General features: G+C 42.5%; 1 protein-coding gene across 1 annotated transcript in view; it reads left to right on the top strand.

Moving 5' to 3' along the window:
* PPP2CB (protein phosphatase 2 catalytic subunit beta) overlaps window positions 1-13,521 on the top strand; it is a 564,832-nt gene extending 551,311 nt beyond the window's left edge. Inside the window, exon 7 of the mRNA XM_044059310.1 lies at window positions 12,794-13,521. Coding sequence (XP_043915245.1) covers window positions 12,794-12,866 — 73 coding nt within the window. The 3' untranslated portion in view covers window positions 12,867-13,521. The remainder of the gene's footprint in view (window positions 1-12,793) is intronic.
* Window positions 13,522-19,988: the final 6,467 nt, after the last annotated feature.

Genomic DNA, 19,988 nt, shown 5'->3' with positions numbered 1-19,988 from the left:
CGCCATGGCATTTATTGTTTTCTCATATTTATGTGGTTGACATGAATATTCATGATTTTGTATATCTCTGTTTGCTCATTGGATGATTTTTTGTATATATTTAATATTTTCAACAGGGCATTATATGTCTGTCCTACACTGAAGAAGGCAATCTTTGCCGAAACCGGTCTGATTACTTTGGAAATAAAGGACTTTTTCTCTTATTCCCTGAATATATCACCAGCAACCCTCAGCAAACAGGTGCTTGATGTCATCCTTGAGGCTAGGAGGCCTAGTACTAGGAAATCCTATTTAGAAAAAAGGAAAAGATACTGTTCTTGGAGCCAGTCTCTGGGAAAGGACACAGCTGTACCCACCTTACCTCAAATCCTAGACTATCTAGCAGAGCTGCTCCACAAAGGCCTATCCTTCTCATCCATTAAGATTCATGCCTCTGCCATCTCAGCTCATTACAATACTGAGCCACCCCTCATCTCAACCTCTGGTCAAACAGTTCCTGAGAGGAGCTAACAATTTAAGACCCCCGAGGAGAGCTCCCACTCCTGCCTAAGACCTTAACTTTGTACTAGAGAAGCTCACGCTTCCCCCTTTTGAGCCTGCTGCTACAGCAGAGTTAAAATTCCTCTATTGGAAAACAGCCTTACTTCTAGCCATCACTTCAGCAACAAGAGTGTCAGAGTTACAGGCCCTTATGGCTGTGGAACCCTTCATTATCTTCCATGTGGACAGGGTTTCCCTTAGGACTAACCCATCATTTATGCCCAAGGTGGTATCCAGTGTGGCTTTAAACCAAGCCATCCATTTACCAACCTTTTTTTTCCTAATCCTCTTAATAAAGATGAAAGGATCCTGCCATCCTTGGACATGCACAGACAGCTTAGGTTCTACCTTGACAGGACTAAACCGTTCAGAAAATCTCACCAGCTGCTAGTCAGCTTTGCTACAGGGGCAGAGGGCAAGGCCATTTCAAAGCAAACCATCTCCAAATGGATAGCACACTGCATCCATTCCTGCTACAAGCACCATGTAAAACCTACCCCACATGGGATCAGAACCCATTCCACTAGGGCTACCTCAACCTCTACAGCATTTCTCAGTGGAGTCCCAAACAGGGACATCTTGGAAGCTGCAACCTTGCCTCCACCCTTCCTCAGCTTTGGGAATTGACCCAAGTGTGATGACTGCAACAGTAAAACATGAAGAACATAGTACAGTTGTGTACACTTACCATAAATGTAGATGTTAGAGTGTATTCACTGTTGCAGTCCTAGTTACTCTCCCTCCAGCCCCCTGACTGTTCTGTACTTTCTACCTATCCTCTTTTTTTGGCCATATCTTATGGCAATGGTATTTACTTTTTACCGGAGGTGTTCCACACCATGTAATTGCTTCCTATTTTGGGGGCTCCTGACATCTAGGGCAAGCAAAACTAATGTAATGGCGTCGGCTGCATGTTTTATACCCCTGACAACCTGGCGACATCATCTGACGCAGAAATCCCAAGACTCTGGTGTTTGGGCCGACTGAGGGCTACCTGCAGGCAGATAACCCAAGTGTGATGACTGCAACAGTGAATACACTCTAACATCTACATTTATGGTAAGTGTACACAATTGTACTTTCTTTAGCAGTATATATATATATATATATACATATACATATACATATATATATATATATATATATATATATATATATATATATATATATATATATATTTTTTTTTTTTTTCATTAAAGTCTGATAGATGTTCTATGTTGCAGGCTTTCATGTGCAGGGAACTGTTTGCAGGCTTCATAAGGACATACATGATGATACTAATAACTAACCCATCTTGCACACCAGAGGTGGTTTCAAGTATAGCACTGAACTCAGTACATTTGTTTACCAGCTTTCTGCCATACTCCACAGAACAAGGGAGAGAGGTTGTTGCTCTTTAATGTGCCCAGACAACTAATATGTTGGACTAAAAATATGTTGTACTAAAAAGAAAAAGGAATGCAGGCAGGGAAGCAATGTTTCAATACTGGGCAGAAAAAAGGGCGTGTCTGAGCCCATTCTACAAGAGTAAACCACTGCTGCATCCTTGTTTATTCGTGTTTCAATCCATAGTGTTTGTGATACAGCAAACTGGGCTATCTTCTACACCTTTTCCAAGCACTACAGTCAAACAGACTGGTTTTCTAGTGTGGCTACATTGCAAATTCCTTCCTGGATCTTTGGCCATGTAGCAAAACTGCTTCACTACTCTTGTCAGTTGTAGTGAATTATATTGCAACAGTGATCTTTGCATTTGCACGAGCCCATTTCTCCATACCAACAGCTGTTTGAAAAGGTGGGCTTAGCTCTTGCAATACAGGCAGACTTTTGCTTCACCAGCCTAATGGTAAAGAAGAGAATTGGACTGGAGAGTGTTCCATTGCGTTTTCTTTAAAGTCCATTCTTTTTTATCAAGAAGTGATCATTGGATTTGTGTAGAAAGTTTACGGGCTGTTTAAAAAAAACTGGCAAAAAGGGTTATCCTTCAGTGTGTTTTCTAGGCATACTTATTGTCTTCAGTCCAAGAAAAAAAGACATGGGGAACTAATGTCTTTCTAGCATCATGTTGACATCTTTGGCATAATAAGTTTAACATGTCGATGTTCATTGGGATGATCAGTAAACACTGCACAGTATGTGGCTTTTACCAGATGTTCATAGTGTGACACTGCTGCAGTCATTACTCTTGGGTTATCCTGCCGTCAGGCGGTTCCCCAGCTGACCTGAGTTCCAAAATCTTGGTCCGGCATCGGTTGCTGTCACCTCCTCCCGGACGTCAGTGTGACATGGGTACACAAGATGCAGCCGACGCCATTTTCTTCAGTCTTTCTTGCCGCGCAGTGCCTGAAGCAAAAGCAGTTCGCAAGTGCCGGTCGGCCTACTCCTGAGATTTTCATTCTGAATACAAAACGAAGTCTTCTACAAAGCTAAGTACCCCGTTGGGGAAACTTTTTCTTGCCTCAGACCGATGTCAGTAAAAGTTAATAACTGTATTTTTTGTGGGAAGCAAATACCTCATAAGGATTTCCATTCTTATTGTATCCCATGCCTAGGCCCAGACCACGACGTTACTGCTTGTCGGTTTTGTGCTAGGTTTAATAAGCGCATTATTAAACGTCTGTTTGATTTTGCCCGACATTACTTTGGCAGAAAATTTAATTATACCATGCCGTCGGAACTTCCGACGACTGGTATTCATAAAAAGCGCAAAGACAAGGACAAGGCATCTGAGGCACAAAACTGACGACGAAGCCTCTTCTAGGCCAGTCACCGGTTCTCCGGTTTTCAGTGAGGTGCCTTCGCAGCCCCTGATGACCGCTTCTGTAGAACCACAGGCCACCCCTGACCCCCACGTGGAGATGGCTGGGCCTTCGGACGCACTAGCTTTTCAGCAGACCGAAACCAATCCTGCAGAGGGATCCGGAGTACCTGAGCTACCAGCAGCTTCAGAGGGTGTCTTCACACTTACTCAGCTAAGCATTAAACCCTCTTCCAAGTCAAAGCCTCCTTTAAAAAATAAGAAACAAGTGCAGCATTTTCCAGGACAGGCCTCCATGCCTAAGAAACAAATGCTGAAAATGGCCGAAGATGTAATCACTCTGATCAGGGGTTCCCATCCCCCACCTGATAAAAGGCCTAGACAGGATGCAGATTATGATTCATCCGACCAGGGGTCCATTTCCTCAGATTCATCCTCAGACCTGGGATACTCTTTACCCCCTTATGAGGATTCTGATGCTGAGGGATCTATTCCATCAGCCTCTCCACCTGAGCCTTACATACCATGAGGGAGCATTTCCATTGGGAAGGCCAGGATTATTCAGAATCCAAGAAAAGGCTCAGAGATTTCCTGTTATTACCTCAACACAGACCCTTGGCTATTCCGACCAGTGCTAGATATTGTGGATGATGTGTACACTGAATCCAGCTTAAATCCTGATTCCTTACCTCCAGCTCCACAGATATTAGAGTCCCTGACTCGCACAAGTTTCTGTATAAAAGCCCTGTTGCTGATCTTGAAACTATTTCTCAGGGACCCAAAGGGGCTAAGGCCTCATTAGCAAAGAACCCAGTTCCCTCTGACAGAGATTCCAGAGCACTAGACAGATGGGGAAAGAAAGTATATACATCTGCAACGTTAGCAATGAGAGCCTTAAATTGCCAGTTTCACATGCTAAAATATCAGCAATTTTTGATGTCTCAGTTGAAACAAAAACAAAAAAAAAATGCTTCCAGATACAGATCCTCTTAATTTAAAGAAATGCAGGATTTATTGCATGCCGCTGAACAAGTGGGAAATCATACTTTGCAATTTGGGTTTGATTCTTTAGAGGCCTCGTGCAGAGCAGCAGTTACAGGCTCTGTCATTAGAAGACATGCATGGTTAAAGGAACATACGTTACCAGGTCATGTTAAAGCTAAATTACTGGATGCATCTTTACAGCAGGATGTTTTCTTTGGAGTTAAGGCAGAAGAGGTATTAAAGAAAATGGAGGATAAGGCCAAAATCTGTGCAAACAGTGAAGGATTTCTTAAGGTTCAGCCTCCTCGATTTAGTAGAAACTGGCCAACAAAGAATTGGTCCTTTCCAGTTAATGACAGACCTCAAAGGGACAGATACAGACGGCCAAGAGGTAGAGGTCAACCACAAGGTCCTTACAGGCCTCAACAATGGGGTGCATCAGGCCAGAAAGAAGGGGAAGACAGGCACCAACCATATGAAAAACAGCCCCAATGACTTCCCACTCCAGCTGCCAAACAACTCACTCTTGGCAGCCCCTTTGGGAGGAAAACTGACACTTTTTTATCACAATTGGCATATGATCACCCAAGACAAATGGGTTCTCAATATTATTTCAAAAGGTTACAGGTTCCACTTTCACACTCTGCCAAGATTAAAAGGAATGCCAAATCTGCCACTAAATCAATGGGCAGAGGCCCAAAAACAAACTATGGCACTCATGAACATGGGAGCTATTCAAAAGGTACCACCACAGGAACAAGGGCAATGATTTTACTCCAGACTCTTTCTGGTTCCCAGAAAAGACAAAACCTGGAGGCCCATTCTGGATCTTTCTTCACTAAACACTTACCTGGATGTTCAGAAATTCAAAATGTTGACATTACAGCAGCTTCCTCCCATGCTGGTCAAGCAAGCTTGGCTCATGACTTTGGACCTCAAGGAGGCATACCTGCATGTCCCTATCAGACAAAACTGCAGAAGATACCTCAGGTTCTTAGCTGGTCCAATGCACTATCAATTCTCTGCACTGCCCTTTGGATTATCTACTGCACCCAGGGTCTTCACAAAGTGCCTGGCACCAGTAATTGCATTTTGCAGACAGAAAGGAATTCAAATTCACCCATACCTGGACGACTGCCTGATTCAAGCAGAGAGCAAGGACATTCTTCTACAGCATCTGGTGTTTGTAAAAAAAAAGTTAAGTTGCCTGGGGTACACAGTAAACGAAAAGAAATCAAAACCAGTGCCCTCACAAGAGATAATATTCCTGGGTGCCAGCTTGAACACAACGGCCCAGATGGCTTTTCTCATGCCAGACAAGCAAGGACAACTGACACAATACTTTCAATTGATGGCAACAAAGACCCAACTCCCTGCAAGAAAAATTCTGCAGGCCTTGGGCTTCATGGCATCTTGCATACTACTAATTCCATATGCCAGACTGCATATGAGGAAACTACAATGGTACCTAAAGAATGTATGGTCTCAACACTGTCAACGTTTGGAAACAGTTATACCACTAATACCTTGCCTTCAACAGGAGTTTTGATGGTGGGCTCAAGCTTGTCACCTCAACAAGGGACAGCCTTTCACTCAACCCACAGCCAGGCAAACACTGACAACAGATGCATCGGATTATGCCTGGGGAGCACACATGGCAGGAAAATGTATTCAGGGCAAGTAATCCGCAGAACAAAGGCATCTTCACATCAATCAAAAAGAGATGCTAGCTGTACAAAATTCCCTTATAGCTTTCAAGGACCTGTTGCATCCATGACAACTACTACTAAAGACCGGCAACACCACAGTTATGTGGTACATAAGCAAGGGGGGGCACTCACTCTTACCCTCTCTGCAGACAAGCCATGACCTTGTAGAACACAACTATAAACTATCAAGTTCATCTACAAGCACAATTCCTGCCAGGAGAGAAAAACACACTGGCAGACGACTTAAGCAGAAATATCATGGATCCCCACGAATGGGAATTGAATCCTCAAATATTCAGAATGATGATAAAGAAATGGTGGAGCCTGGACATAGATCTGTTTGCCTCCCCAATGAATTGCCAGCTAAAGAAATTCTGCACAAGGAGTTACCATCCACAAGCATGGAAAGTGGATGCCCTCTCATTCAGCTGGACAAACCTACAAGTATATGCTTTTCCACCACTGCCTCTTCTCCCAAAGGTACTCATAAAAGCCAGGCAAGAAGAGCCAAAAATGATCCTGATTGCACCAGACTGGCCACGCCAGCACTGGTACCCAATCTTAAAAAACTTAGCACAAGGACCACCATGGATTTTGCCTCAAATACCACATCTGCTGTCACAGCACAACAGTCAGTTACTCCACAGCCAGCTAAAGACACTAAACCTAGCTGCATGGAAGATTCCCTAGCCACACAAGCAGTGCCTCTCTCCAAAGCAGTTATGGATGTCATTCTGGAGGCCAGAAGGCCTAGTACCAGGAAAGCCTACTCAGATAAATGGAAGAGATTCTGTGCCTATAACCAGGCTCACAGCCTTGATCCTCTTGTCAAACATTCCTCAGATACTACAATATTTGACTGATGTTGGACATAGGCCTCTCCTTTTCATCCATTAAGATCCACGCCTCTGCCATCTCTGCACATTAAAACACGGATCCAACAATTTTCTCTAATCCTTTGCTAAAACAGTACCTCAGAGGGGCTAAAAGCATAAGACCGCCCCATAGAACACCTACTCCAACTTAGGACCTCAACTTTGTTTTGGAAAAATGAACTTTACCACCTTTTGAACCAGCTAGCACAGCAGAATTAAAATACATTTCTTGGAAAACTGCTCTGCTCCTGGCAATAACTTCTGCAAGAAGAGTTTCAGAATTACAGGCACTAATGGCAGTGGAACTATTCCTCATTTTCCATCAGGACAGGGTGTCCTTAAGCACTAACTCTACGTTTATGCCTAAGGTGGTTTCAAGTGCGTCTCTAAACCAAACCATTCACTTGCCTACTTTTTATCCAAAACCACAGAATAAAAGGGGTAAGACTACTGCATTCATTGGACATTCACAGGCAGTTACGCTTCTACTTGGACAAAACCAAAGCTTTCAGAAAATCTGAGCAATTATTGGTAGCATATGCTGCAGCAGCACAGGGAAAAGCTGTTTCAAAACAGACTATTTCCAAATGGATAGGACATTGCATACGTTTCTGCTATACACACCATGGAAAACCTGTGCCTAACAGCATTAGATCTCACTCCACCAGGGCAACAGCCACTTCAACTGCCTACCTCAGAGGAGTACCTACCAAGGATATTTTGGAAGCAGCAACATGGAGTTCTGTGCATACCTTCACCAAGCATTACCATCTGCCTCTATACTCTAAATCCAGAGCTAGCTTCGCCTCTACAGTGCTGCAGGGCCTTGTAGCCACCCCTAATGCTTTATAGAACCAACCACCCTACCTCAGTTTTGGGATTCTACCCAAGTGTAATGACTGCAGCAGTGTCACACGAACATAGTACAGTTTTGTACCTACCATAAATGTAGAAGTTCTAGTGTAGACACTGCTGCAGTCCAGGTTACCCTCCCTCCTTCCCCTCTTGCTGGTTAGTACGTACCTAGTTCCTCTACCTTTTACTGCCTATGGGGAGTATTTGCTGGTAGCTGAAAGTATGTTTGCATTTCTTATGTATGTTTTATTAGCAATTTGAATTGCCTACCTATTTGGGGGCACCTGACATCTGGGGCAAGAAAAACTGAAGAAAATGGTGTCTGCTGCATCTTGTATACCCCTGTCGCACTGACGTCAGGGAGGAGGCGACAGCAACTGACGCCGGACCAAGACTTTGGAACTCAGGCCAGTTGGGGAACTGCCTGACGGCAGAATAACCCAAGTGTAATGACTGTAGCAGTGTCTACACTCTAACATCTACATTTATGGTAGGTACAAAACTGTACTTTTTCCTGAGGTATTTACTGTGACTTTTTCTAGAAGTAAGTGGACGTGCTTCTTTTGTTATCTAGATGTTTGCATATTTAACAATGTATACCCCATGGTCTAATACTTTTTTGTCATTGTAGGCATCTTTTATATTCTATGGGGCAGCATGCATTATGTACATTTAATTACCTTTAACCTTACACTAAGTATGTTGTGGGCTTTTTGCATCAAAATTGGATCTTTTATTCACTTTAGTAGACATTTCAGTAAATGCAGCTTTGCATACTTCAGCAGCATGATCATTTTTTGAGCTTTCCTTGTACCTGGCTAGTTTCTTTGAGTGCTTTCTAAAACTAGAGTATTTAATTGGGCTGTTCTCCCAAGATAACTGATCTTTCTTGTGGGACATTTCTTGCTGCACTACAACTTTACAAGACAGCTTGAGGATTACCTCTCTCTGCAGCTTGTGACTCCCACAGTTCTCAAGTCTGTTTTTGTGACCGTTTAGATTGATATTTTTCTTTAATTTTCAATATATTTAATGTTATGTAGATGCCTTCTGTTCCCCATTTTCACTTTCCCCATGAATAACACATGACCGTGGCTTTGACGCACCAATGTCTTCGTATCCAAGTTGTAAACTTTCCGGTAGCTTGTCTTGCTTCTTCTCTTTTTGACTTGCAGTTAAAAATATTTAAGCTTTGTTTAGCTTTATTTCAACATTTCTTTTACTTGGTATTGATTTTCTGGCATCATCAGTTTAGTTGAAGTAAGTATTTTACTTTTCAGCCTCCTGCAGTGTACCTTTCTTGTAATCCAGAGTTGAGAGATGACAAGCATAGTTGTTATTACAGGTCTTTCTCAGGAGATTTTTCATTATTTGGCTAGTTATCTGTTAACTTGTCCCTTAGACTACATATAAAATGGACTAAACATTGTATATTTGGATGTGATGAATTGACAAATTACCTGAATTCCTGACATGTATTGTGGACTGTTGTCAGAAATGACTTTGTCTGATCCCATTTCTCAAAAGTTGTAAGATATGACATCAAATATCCCCAGTAATCACTGCTGTGCATGTTATTGTTGGGTGTATTATTTCAATGTACTTGGAATAATAAATTTCACATGTGAAATAGCTTCCTTGAATTAAAACAATACTTGGTATGCTGTTTCTTCCTTTGGACTGTTACTTGAATTGCATGTGTTCTTGGTATGACTTTCCTGTTGTTTTTTCTTTGCACTTCACTGTTCCCAAGTGTGTATGATTCATGTATTCTTTCAAGCATTTGTGCTGTTATGTGAATTAGGAGCTGTTATTTTGCCTGCTTTTAATGTTAATCCTGGAGTAGAACACTTACTTGAAAGAAGAATAAGACTGAATTTCTTCAGTTATAGATCATTTGTGTCCAGGCTAACCACCTCCTTTGACCTTTTTTAGTAACTGCTTTTCTAGGTCCATGTCAGTATATTTCTGGAATTCTTATTCTTCTGTCATTGATACCTGCAGAGTAACTCAAAGGCTCTGTGTAAATTCATCTAGCAGTTTATTCCTCTTTTTGTGGTAAATTTGCTGCACCTAAATAACTGTTAAATTGTTTGGTTTGCATTGCACTTTCTGATTGTACTTTAGATTAATAATATCTGCTGTCCTGGAAGTGCCTTCTACAAAGATTTTCTGAATATGCTTTGCAAGGGTTTATGTTCCTTTGACACCTGAACAGCTTTAACATAAGCATATTTGTGTCATTCACACAGTATTGCTAATGCCTCCTTTTTTCTTTGTGTATCTTTTGTGCATGTGTAAATGCTTTTGACCCACAGGCAGCTGATCTCTTCTCTTGTAGAATCACAGCCTTCGATGCAATTCCAGTTGGAAGCCAGTTGCTATACAACTGGCCTTTAGAAGTTATTTTAGGAGTAGTACTACTTTAAACATTGCAAGATACTGCTTCATTACCTAGAAACCTTATTGCCTGTAAGTGTATGTGCATTTGCTTTTATTTGAATTGAAGTTATGCTGTCCTGATTAAACTGACAGCTGTACCAGTCCTATATTGTGTTTGTGTGTCAAACCTCACACTAAAAGATATCGGTTGTGCTTACATCACTTTGCAAGCCTTCAGTTACTTTTAAACTGGCCATTTGGCGCACTTCTGGTGCTGTTGAAGTAAATTGAAGTCTAAGGAATCTTTACTATTCTAATAGCATATTATATGTGCACCTTTCTTCATTTACCTTCATCTACCAGAATTCCTAATTTGCATGCAGTACTGAAAATAGATGAAACTTTGCCTTCCTGAATCACATTATTTGGGTCTTGTGGATCAGTACAAGTCCAAATAATATATTGCTTTACAACAGTAGCTGTACTGTTTATTTGTTCGTATTATTTACATTGCTTTTTAGTGCCACCTGAACATTCCATTCAGATCAGTTCCTGCTGAGTTGTAATCCTGGGCACCACTGGTTCATTTCTTGGCATATGTCAGTGTTGTAGCATTGAGGTTAAGTTGCATGTGATATTTGTCTGGTAACCTTTAAACAAATGATTCTCAACAGATAGCACAGATAAGTTTGGTGCAGAATACTTTGGGTTCTGTTCTCACATTGGGTAGTTGCATTAATGTTATAATACTGACACTACGGTGCAGCACAAGGAAGCACTGCACGTCTGAGTGTGACCTCCTTTGGATGAGATGTTAGACCAAGGCACCCCATCTGCTTGAGTTGGTGGTAGCAAAACTTTACAGCACCCAGTGAAAAGATATTTTTCCCTGGCAAAATTTCTCCTTGTCAGTATGAACACCACTTTGGATTTCCCCTGAGAAGAGGCATTGACCTATTGGGAGTAGCCTTGTTAACAAAGTGTAAATTAAATTTAAAAAATGATCATGAAAGATGCCAGTGCTCTGGCTTTGTTCATTACTTGAGACATTGCTGCATTCCTGAATGTACATCACACAAGAATGTACATCACGCAATAATTAATTTACCTTTCCTAGCTTTTCACAAGCCAAGCAACGTAGAACTGACTTGAGGGCGATATTTCAATCTGAGGCCTTATGTTCATGTGGCAGTTACTCCGAGGATTAGTCTATGAGATGTTAACACTCTGCTACTTCCTCAACCTCCATTCGCATATTATGCGACGCTGAGTGAGTCACTTAACCAGAGTGTGCTCCTGGTCTGAGTCTAAAAAATGTCCACATGGATCATTGTTCTGTCCCAGTAAAATACAAATGAAATATTCACTTCTTTTGAATGGTTTTTCTTAGTGCCCTGAATATGCTAATAGTATGCACAAAGCACTTTACATAAACATTGGATATTTTGTTCACCTCAGTAGACATTTCAATAAATGCAGCTTTTCGTACTTCAGCATCATAGTCATACGTTGAATTTTCCATGTGCCTGGCTGGTTTCTTCAGTGGCCCATTGTTTCCTGATCACATGGGAGGGTATATTGGGAATAAAAGATTAAACTATAATCTTGAAAATTATTTTCAGATACTCATACTCTACATCTGTCTAGTTTATATTCATATTCAGTGTTTTATTAATTCTTGGCATTTCTTTACAATCACTATTCCTGATGCACTTTCAGACTTCACAGTATCAACTCTGTTCACTTTAATAGTACCAGCAAATAGGTTGTGTTAATATGCTTTGACCGTAGAATCTGCAAATGTGTGTAGCTGTAAGTGACTTATTTCTCTCATCAAGCTTATAGTCCCATCTGATGCATGGAGTTTGAATTTTAGTTGGCCCTGACTTCTTAAGCACCCCATGGCTCTCTTTCCCATATCATCACTGTTGGTGTATTTTCACCTCTCTATTTTACTGTTTTGGCCTTGCACATTTCCACTTCATCCATTAATTCCTTTGACTGTGAGGGCATGCTTGTCCCCAGGTGTAGGAGATTCAGAGAAAACCAGCTAGCCTGAAGGTAGTAGAGAGGATACTTTTGGTGGCCTGTGAATCACCGTAGAGTTTGACAGTTCAGAGCAGTTTTCCCAAGAGTTAGAGCAAGTCTTGCTTTAATAATTATATTGAAAGAGAATCACTGAAGAATTTTATGAATATATTTGCTTACATATACAGAAAAGGAAAAGGGCAAACATGACACTCTGAGCCAAAGCTCAAAACAAGTTTTGTTTTCTGTCCATTGTCAATTATGCATAGTTTATTCTGTGTCAGTAGTGACCTAGATTCGAAAATACATTTCAGTTATTGGAGGTGAAGATGAGAGGGGGAGTGATGGAGCACCCACCAGCAACTCTACAGCATATACATGATTGCTGCCTTTGTATTGTAAGGGAGGTGGAGTAATGGATGAAGTACTGTTTCACACAATATAGACATAATGCATGGGAATAGTTTGCCCTAGAGCTAGAGAGGATAAAACTAACAAGAAATTTAGTGCTTTATGTGAGAGAGTGAAGAATCCTGCTGTCAGTAGAAAAGCCATTGACTGAGTAGTGTCTACACTATAGCTGCAGTGCTTAAAATGGTGGACAAGACCTTGCTGAACAAATCATACTCAGCTGCTGTTGATGTTTTTTTTTTTCTTTTCAGCCTTCAGTTTGATCCTGCACCTCGTCGTGGAGAACCTCATGTGACACGCCGTACCCCGGACTATTTCTTGTAATCTTCTTTTTGACTCTTGTCCCACTGTTGGAAGTAAACCTGGTGTTCAACTTAATCAACAGTACTTTTAGTACTTGTCTACCTGTTTGGAGTCCGTTTCAGCTTAAAATCCTCGACATGGACCAAAGTGTGCCATACCGATGATCGTTTAGCACAGCTAGAGGTTATTCAGATTTGAAATTCAACATAACATCTCACTATATCCAGCATCAGTCTGTTCTACAGTTTGCCTGCTGTACTATTTGTAGTAATGGTTTTAAAAATCAGGGCTGTTTTAACAGTTCTTTGTGGCATCCTTATTTTTGCAGATATTTATACATTTTAGCGGTAGTCTTTCAGGCATGAATAGGGTTTGAAGTTTATTTTTAATTAAATAAGCTTACCCCATTTTTTTCTGGGGTTGGGTGGGAGGGTATGCAGAAGATAACGGGATACAGAAGGTTGATGCTTTAAGAAAGTTTGCTGTATTGTTTTATCAAACAAAAAAAATCCCCCTCCCATATTTACTGTTTTTTTGTCAATGTATCTTTTTTTTCTGTATAGTTGTCATTAAAGTGTTTGCATCTTACTTGATGTATTTGAACAAATAAAACTTTTGATCGTAATAATAAAGCTGGTATATGTAATTGGAAGCCTACCCCCGATAAACAAACTAATCCGTTTCTGTTCAGTTCTGTAACTCCATCTACATGTCTGTTTTTTAGACTGCATTACAAATATTATGTAACCAAGTACACAGTATACGATTCCATCATTATAAGTTGATAATCATGTAGTTCACGGTAATTAATAATGCAAGTAGTGACATGTACAGCAGAATGTGGAAGTGAAGAATTTAAAAGGCAGTAGTGACACAGCTTGAATCCTTGAATAAAGGTACAGATTGAGCAGTTAAGGCATTAGATGAAGGTGCAGTCGGGCAAGTGTAGAGTTGTTTGAAAGTGAGACTTTGCAGAAACCCCAAGGAATTGCACAATCAGGAAGTCTGGGCCATCAACTAACAGAAAATGGTAAGAAAAATGTTGGCAAGGTACATTGACAAGGTCCTGCTGAGCAAGATCAGATGTACTTCTTTTCACTTGCTGCAGTATTCTTAACCTGAGGGATTGCCCGCCTGAAGGCAACCCGACGGCCAGTATACAAAAGTCTTGTACTACTGTAGGGTTTGTGGGACGTCACATTTAGGCTGCTATCAGACATAGGCCATAAAAGTGACATATGCACGTACCATCCTCTGACCTTTTCTGCCTCCAGTCAGAACGCCGTTCTGACCATCGGTCTGATCGTTTCAGCATTTGCGACTTCAGACTTTTGCCAGATAAGTGCCCCATTGGGGAATATTTTCTCGTATTGTTTTGGTTATGTCATCCAGGAAGGCCAAGTGCCAGTGTGAAACACAAATTTTGCATAAGGACAGCCATTCACAGTGTCTCTCTTATTTAGGCCCTAACCACAACTGCTGTAGCATTTGCCAGTCCTTTGTTCTAAGACCCTTAGAAGCAGGCTTTCCTCTCTGTTTATTTAGAGAACCAGTGGCTTACATTAAGTGTATAAGAGGGTACCTCGGGGTCCAATGCCGAGCCGGTGAAGCACAAGGACAAAAAACCTCGGCCTGCACCTCCACTGTCAGACGTTTCTCCAGAGGTGCTTGTCAACCCGGAGGCTCTTCCGACTTCAGGCACGGATTCACAGGCCGAGCCCAGATGTTCTTCGTGTTTCACTGTTGCAGTCTTAACCTGTGGATTATCCCTACTGTGGTAGCCCTCGGCCGGCCCGAATACCAGAGTCAGTTTTCCTGCATCTGCTGCTGTCACTGCCTAACGTCAGGTCATCGGTGCTATAAAGGAAGACAGCCGATGCCATTACATCAGTCTTTCTCACAGTGGAGCCCATAGCAGAAGCAGTTCGCAAGTGTGCCGGTCGGTCACTACCAGTGTTTGAATTACAGCTGAAAACGCCTAAAGCCAAGTACCCCATTGGGGGTCCTTTTTTCTTGCACTAACTGATGTCCGAAAAAGTTAACTTGTCTCACCTGTGGAAAGCAAATGCCACCCAGAGACTTCCATTCGTACTGCGTCATTTGTTTAGGCCCAGACCACGATGTCCCCAGTTGCCGGTTCTGTGCCCGCTTTAACGCGAGAACCATTCATCATAAAGCTCTTATTGTAGCCAGGTATCTTCGTCTTCACATTCTGAAATAGCATCAGTCAGCCAGCAATCCGTAGGCATTCCGAAAAAATGTAAGGATAAAGATAGAGACAGACCACACAAGGCTAAGCCTTCCGACGACTCCACCGCTAAGCAGGTAGTCAGTTCTCCAGAATTCAATGAGGCTCCTTCGCAGCCCCTGATGCCCAATTCGATACCTTTGCAGGCCTGTACTGAGACTGTCAGTCTGGTATGCCACAGAAATCTTCTTTGCCTTCCGTCTTAGGTTGTCTCAGCCTTGATTGGGTCTGGAGCTGCGACACGAGCATCGGCTTCCAAGGTTTTTCGCACTACCAAATCTAGACAAAGAACGATGTCTTCTCCAACTACAGTTTCTTTGACTGATGGATACTCTTAGGCCTAGAGGCAAGACCACTCCTAGAAAAACTAACTCTAGCCACCATTTTACTCCTGCTACACCACCCCAAGCTCAAATGCTTAAAATGGCGGAGGATCTTATCACCCTTATCAGGGTTAGTCAGGTCACACCTTCAAAAAGGAAGAGACCTTTCTCCTGAAATTCTGACAGAACAAGATTCTGAAGAGTCTGATTATTCAGATTTTGAAGAGGAACAACCTCCTCTGACTGCTTATGAGGATTCAGATGAATCCATTCCTTCTGCCTCCCCACCAGAAGATCTTTCCTTTGAGGAAACCCTTCTTACCCTCAGAGAACATTTCCACTGGGAATCCCAGGACTTCCCTCAGTCTAAGAAAAGACTTAGAGTTTCTAGACCTGCCCCAGCACAAGACCCTTGGCCATCCCTCCAATCTTCAAGGTGGTTGATGTCTTCCATGAATCCAGCTCAACTCCTGATGTCCTCCCACCTGCTCCCAGAAAACCTGACAGGTGTTAGAGTACTGAATTCTCTCAAATACCTGTACAGAAATCCTCCTGCAGACCCGGAGGTCATTACACAGGGACCAAAAAGAGCTAAGGCTAGTTCTGCCACGAATCCTATTCCTTCTGACAAGGACTCCAGAGCTCTGGACAGATGGGGTAAAAAAGTATACACCACTGCAACCTTTGCTATCAGAGCACTCAACTGTCAGTTCCACATGTTAAAATATCAACAACACACTTTGGAACTATTAAAACAAAAGATTTCAAACTTTCTTGATGGTGCCAATTCGAAAGAGCAGATTTACTGCACTCTACTTGTCAAGTGGCTAAACACTCATTACACTGTGGATATGACACTCTAGAAGCCTCAAGCAGGGCAGCAGTGTCAGGATCTGTCATTAGGAGACCTGCATGGTTGAAGGAACAAACCTCTCCTTGATCATGTCAAATCTAAATTACTTGATGTACCCTTGGATGAGGACCGCTTGTTTGGAGTAAAAGCAGAAGAGGTGCTTAAAAAGATGGAAGACCCGGGAAAATCTATGCAAATAGTAAAGGATTTCCTTCAGGTACAACCTCCTAGGTTCAGCAGGAATTTTCCCTCAAAATACGGGTCTTTTCCTGCACCCAGCAGACAGGGGCAAGATAAGTCCCGCAAGGACAGACTACCCAGACTCCTATCCCACGGACAGCAGAGAACCAAACAGTGGACCACTTCACTCCAAAGGCAGGGAGTTCTAAGCCATCCCTCTATGGCAAAAACTCTCAATGACTCCCTCGCCCCCTCTGCTCTCTTTTCACTCACCAAAAAGTAAGAGGAAGGCTTTCCCTCTGCAAAGAAAATTAGCTTTCTGTAACCAAGGGACAGTGGGTCTTACAGATCATTTTTCAGGGATGCAAATTCTCCAACAAACTCCCAATTCCAGGAGGGCACCCAGACTTGTCTCCAAATCAGTGGGCAGAGGCATTGAAACAAGTCCAAACTCTGATCTCCTAAGGGGCAGTAGAAACTGTCCCCTCAGATCAAACAGGCAAAGGCTTTTATTCCAGATTATTCCTTGTTCCCAGAAAAGAGGGCAGTTGGCGACCCATCCTGGATCTATATATTCTGAACACCTTCCTGGTGGTCCCCAAATTAAAAATGCTAATGTTGCAGCAGCTGCTGCCTATGCTGACAAAAAATGTCTTGTTAGATGTTCTTCGTGTTTCACTGTTGCAGTCATTACATTTGGGTTATCCTGGCAGGTTGCCCTCAGTCGGCCTGAATTCCAAAGTCTTGGGTCCTGCATCAGTTGCTGTCGCATCTTCCCTCATGTCAGGGGTATAAAAGATGCAGTCGACGCCATTTTCTTCAGTCTTTCTTGCCGCGCGGTGCCAGAAGCAGTTCGTAAGTGTCGGTTGGCCGACTCCTGAGATTTTCGTGTTAGAGTTTCAGATCTGAAGTCTTCATTAAAAGCCAAGTACCCCAATGGGGAAACTTTTTTCTTGCTCCAGACCAATGTCAGAAAAAGTTAATTGTATTTCTTGTGGGAAGCAAATACTTCATAAGGACTTTCATTCTTACTGTATTCCTTGCCTAGGCCCTGACCACAACGTTGCTAGTTGTCGGTTTTGTGCTAGATTTACAAAACGCAATATTAAGCGTCGGTATGATTTTGCATTAATCTATTTTGGGTGAAGATTTAATTATACAGTGTCGTCAGGTAGCCATCCGACTACCGGAGTTCACAAAAAAACGCAAAGAAAAAGACAGGCAACCGAGGTCCAAAACCAATGAAGCTTCTTCTAAGCAAGTTGCCGGTTCTCCGTGAGGCACTTTCGCAGCCCCAGACACCCGCTATTTGAGTCTGAGGCTGCCCCCGACTCACACATGGAGTCAGCCGGGCCACTGGAAACTCAAGGTATTGGACCCTCGGAGATCATTCCCTCAGATGGGTCCGGAGCCGCTGAGCAGGCATCGGCTTCTGAGGGTGTATTCAGACCTAAACAATTTTATATATAAAGCTGACTTCAAAGACCTAAAACACCTTTAAAGGCAAAGAAACAAGTTCACCAGCCACAAGGACAGGCCTCCATGCCCAAAAAACAGATGCTCAAAATGGCCGAAGACCTAATTACCTTGATCAGGGGTTCCCATCCCCTCCTGATAAGAGGCCTAGGCAAGAAACAGACTATGTATCTTCAGATCAGGTTTCCATTTCTTCTGATTCCTCTTCTGATCAGGAATGTTCTCTTCCTCCCTATGAGGATTCTGAAGCTAAAGAATCAATTCCTTCAGCTTCTCCTCCCGAGGACTACTCTTTTGGGGAAACCTTGCATACTATGAGGGAGCACTTCCACTGGGAGAGAGCCAAGATTTTTCAGAATCTAAGAAAAGGCTCAGACTTCCTTTTACTACCTCAACACAGGCCTCTAGCTATTCCACCTGTGTTGGACATTGTAGATGTGTTCTCGGAGTCCAGTTTAACCCCTGACTGTGTACCACCAGCTCCTGTTAAGCTGGACAGATACTACACGGTCCCTGACTCTCATAAATTCCTTTTCAAAAACCGTACTGCAGACCCAGAAACTGTTTCTCAGGGTCTAAAAGAGGTCAAGGCTTCTACTGCAAAAAACCCTACCCCCTCTGACAGGGATTCTAGGGTGCTGGATAGATGGGGAAAAGAGATTTACACATCTGCTACTTTGGCTATAAGGGCTTTAAATTGCCAGTTTCATATGCTCAAATATCAGCAATATATCATGACACTGCTTAAACAGAAAATGATGGCAAATTCTGATTGTGCAGAAAAAGATGAAATGCAGGATTTATTGCATGCAGCTGAACAAGTTGAAAAGCATACTTTGCAATGTGGGTTTGATTCTCTGGAGGCCTCCTGCAGGGCCACTGTTACGGGTTCTGTCATTAGGAGGCATACTTGGTTAAAGGAACAAACTCTGCCTGACCATGTTAAAGAAAAAATATTAGATGCTCCTTTACAACATGATACCTTGTTTGGTGTTAAGCAGAAGAGGTGTAAAGAAAATGGAGGATAAAGCTAAATCTATGCAAACGGTCAAGGATTTTTTTACAGGTACAGCCACCTAGATATAGCAGACACTGACCTACAAAGAATTGGTCTTTTCCAGTCTCACACAGACCTCAAAAGGGCAGATCCAGACGACCTAGAGGCAGATCACAGCCGTAAGGATCCTACAGGCCTAAGCAGTGAAGTGCTTCTACCTCCAAAGGTGGAGAAGACAAAGCACAATTATACAGGAAACAGTCCCAATGAGTTCCCCCTGCCTGCACCAAGCACTTATCTTCTGGCAGCACCCTTGGGGGGAAACTAGCACTTTTTTTCTCAAAATTGGCACATTATAACCCAGGACAAATGGGTTCTAGACAGTGTCACAAGGCTACAAGTTCCACTTCCATACCCTGCCAAGGGCAAACACCAGACCTGCCAAAAAATCAATGGGCAGAGGCTCAAAAACAAGTTGCAGCTCTCATGGACATGAGGGCTATTCAACAAGTGCCACAGCAAGAGCAGGGACAGGGATTTTACTCGACTGTTCTTGGTACCCAGAAAGGACAAAGCATAGAGACCAATACTGGACCTATGTATTATAAACACTTTCCTGAATATACCAAAATTCAAGCTGTTGACCTTACAACAGCTTCTGCCCATGCTGGGCAGCAAGGCTTGGCTCGTAACTTTAGACCTAAGAGGCATACCTGCATGTCCCAATCAGACAATCATGCCTCAGATTCAAGACTGGTTCAAAGCATTACCAATTCTCTGCACTGCCCTTTGGCTTATCTACTGTGCCCAGGGTCTACACAAAGTGCCTGGCACCAGTAATTGCTTACTGCAGACAGAGGAATACAGATATTTCCTTACTTGGATGACTGCCTCATACAAGCAGAGAACAAGGACAATTCTACTACAGCATCTGACATTTGTGATAAGACGTTTAACATGCTTAGGGTACACAGTCAACAAAAAGAAATCAAAACTAGTACCCTCTCAAGAGATAATATTCCTGGGTGCAAGCTTAAATACAACTGCCCAGATGGCTTGTCTCACT

Source organism: Protopterus annectens, chromosome 17.part0 (genome assembly GCF_019279795.1).
Source record: "Protopterus annectens isolate FY-2018-M chromosome 17.part0, PAN1.0, whole genome shotgun sequence".
In the NCBI taxonomy this organism is placed as follows: domain Eukaryota; kingdom Metazoa; phylum Chordata; order Ceratodontiformes; family Protopteridae; genus Protopterus; species Protopterus annectens.
Note: the sequence above shows the minus strand (reverse complement) of the source record. Positions and strands in the feature narration are given on the sequence as shown.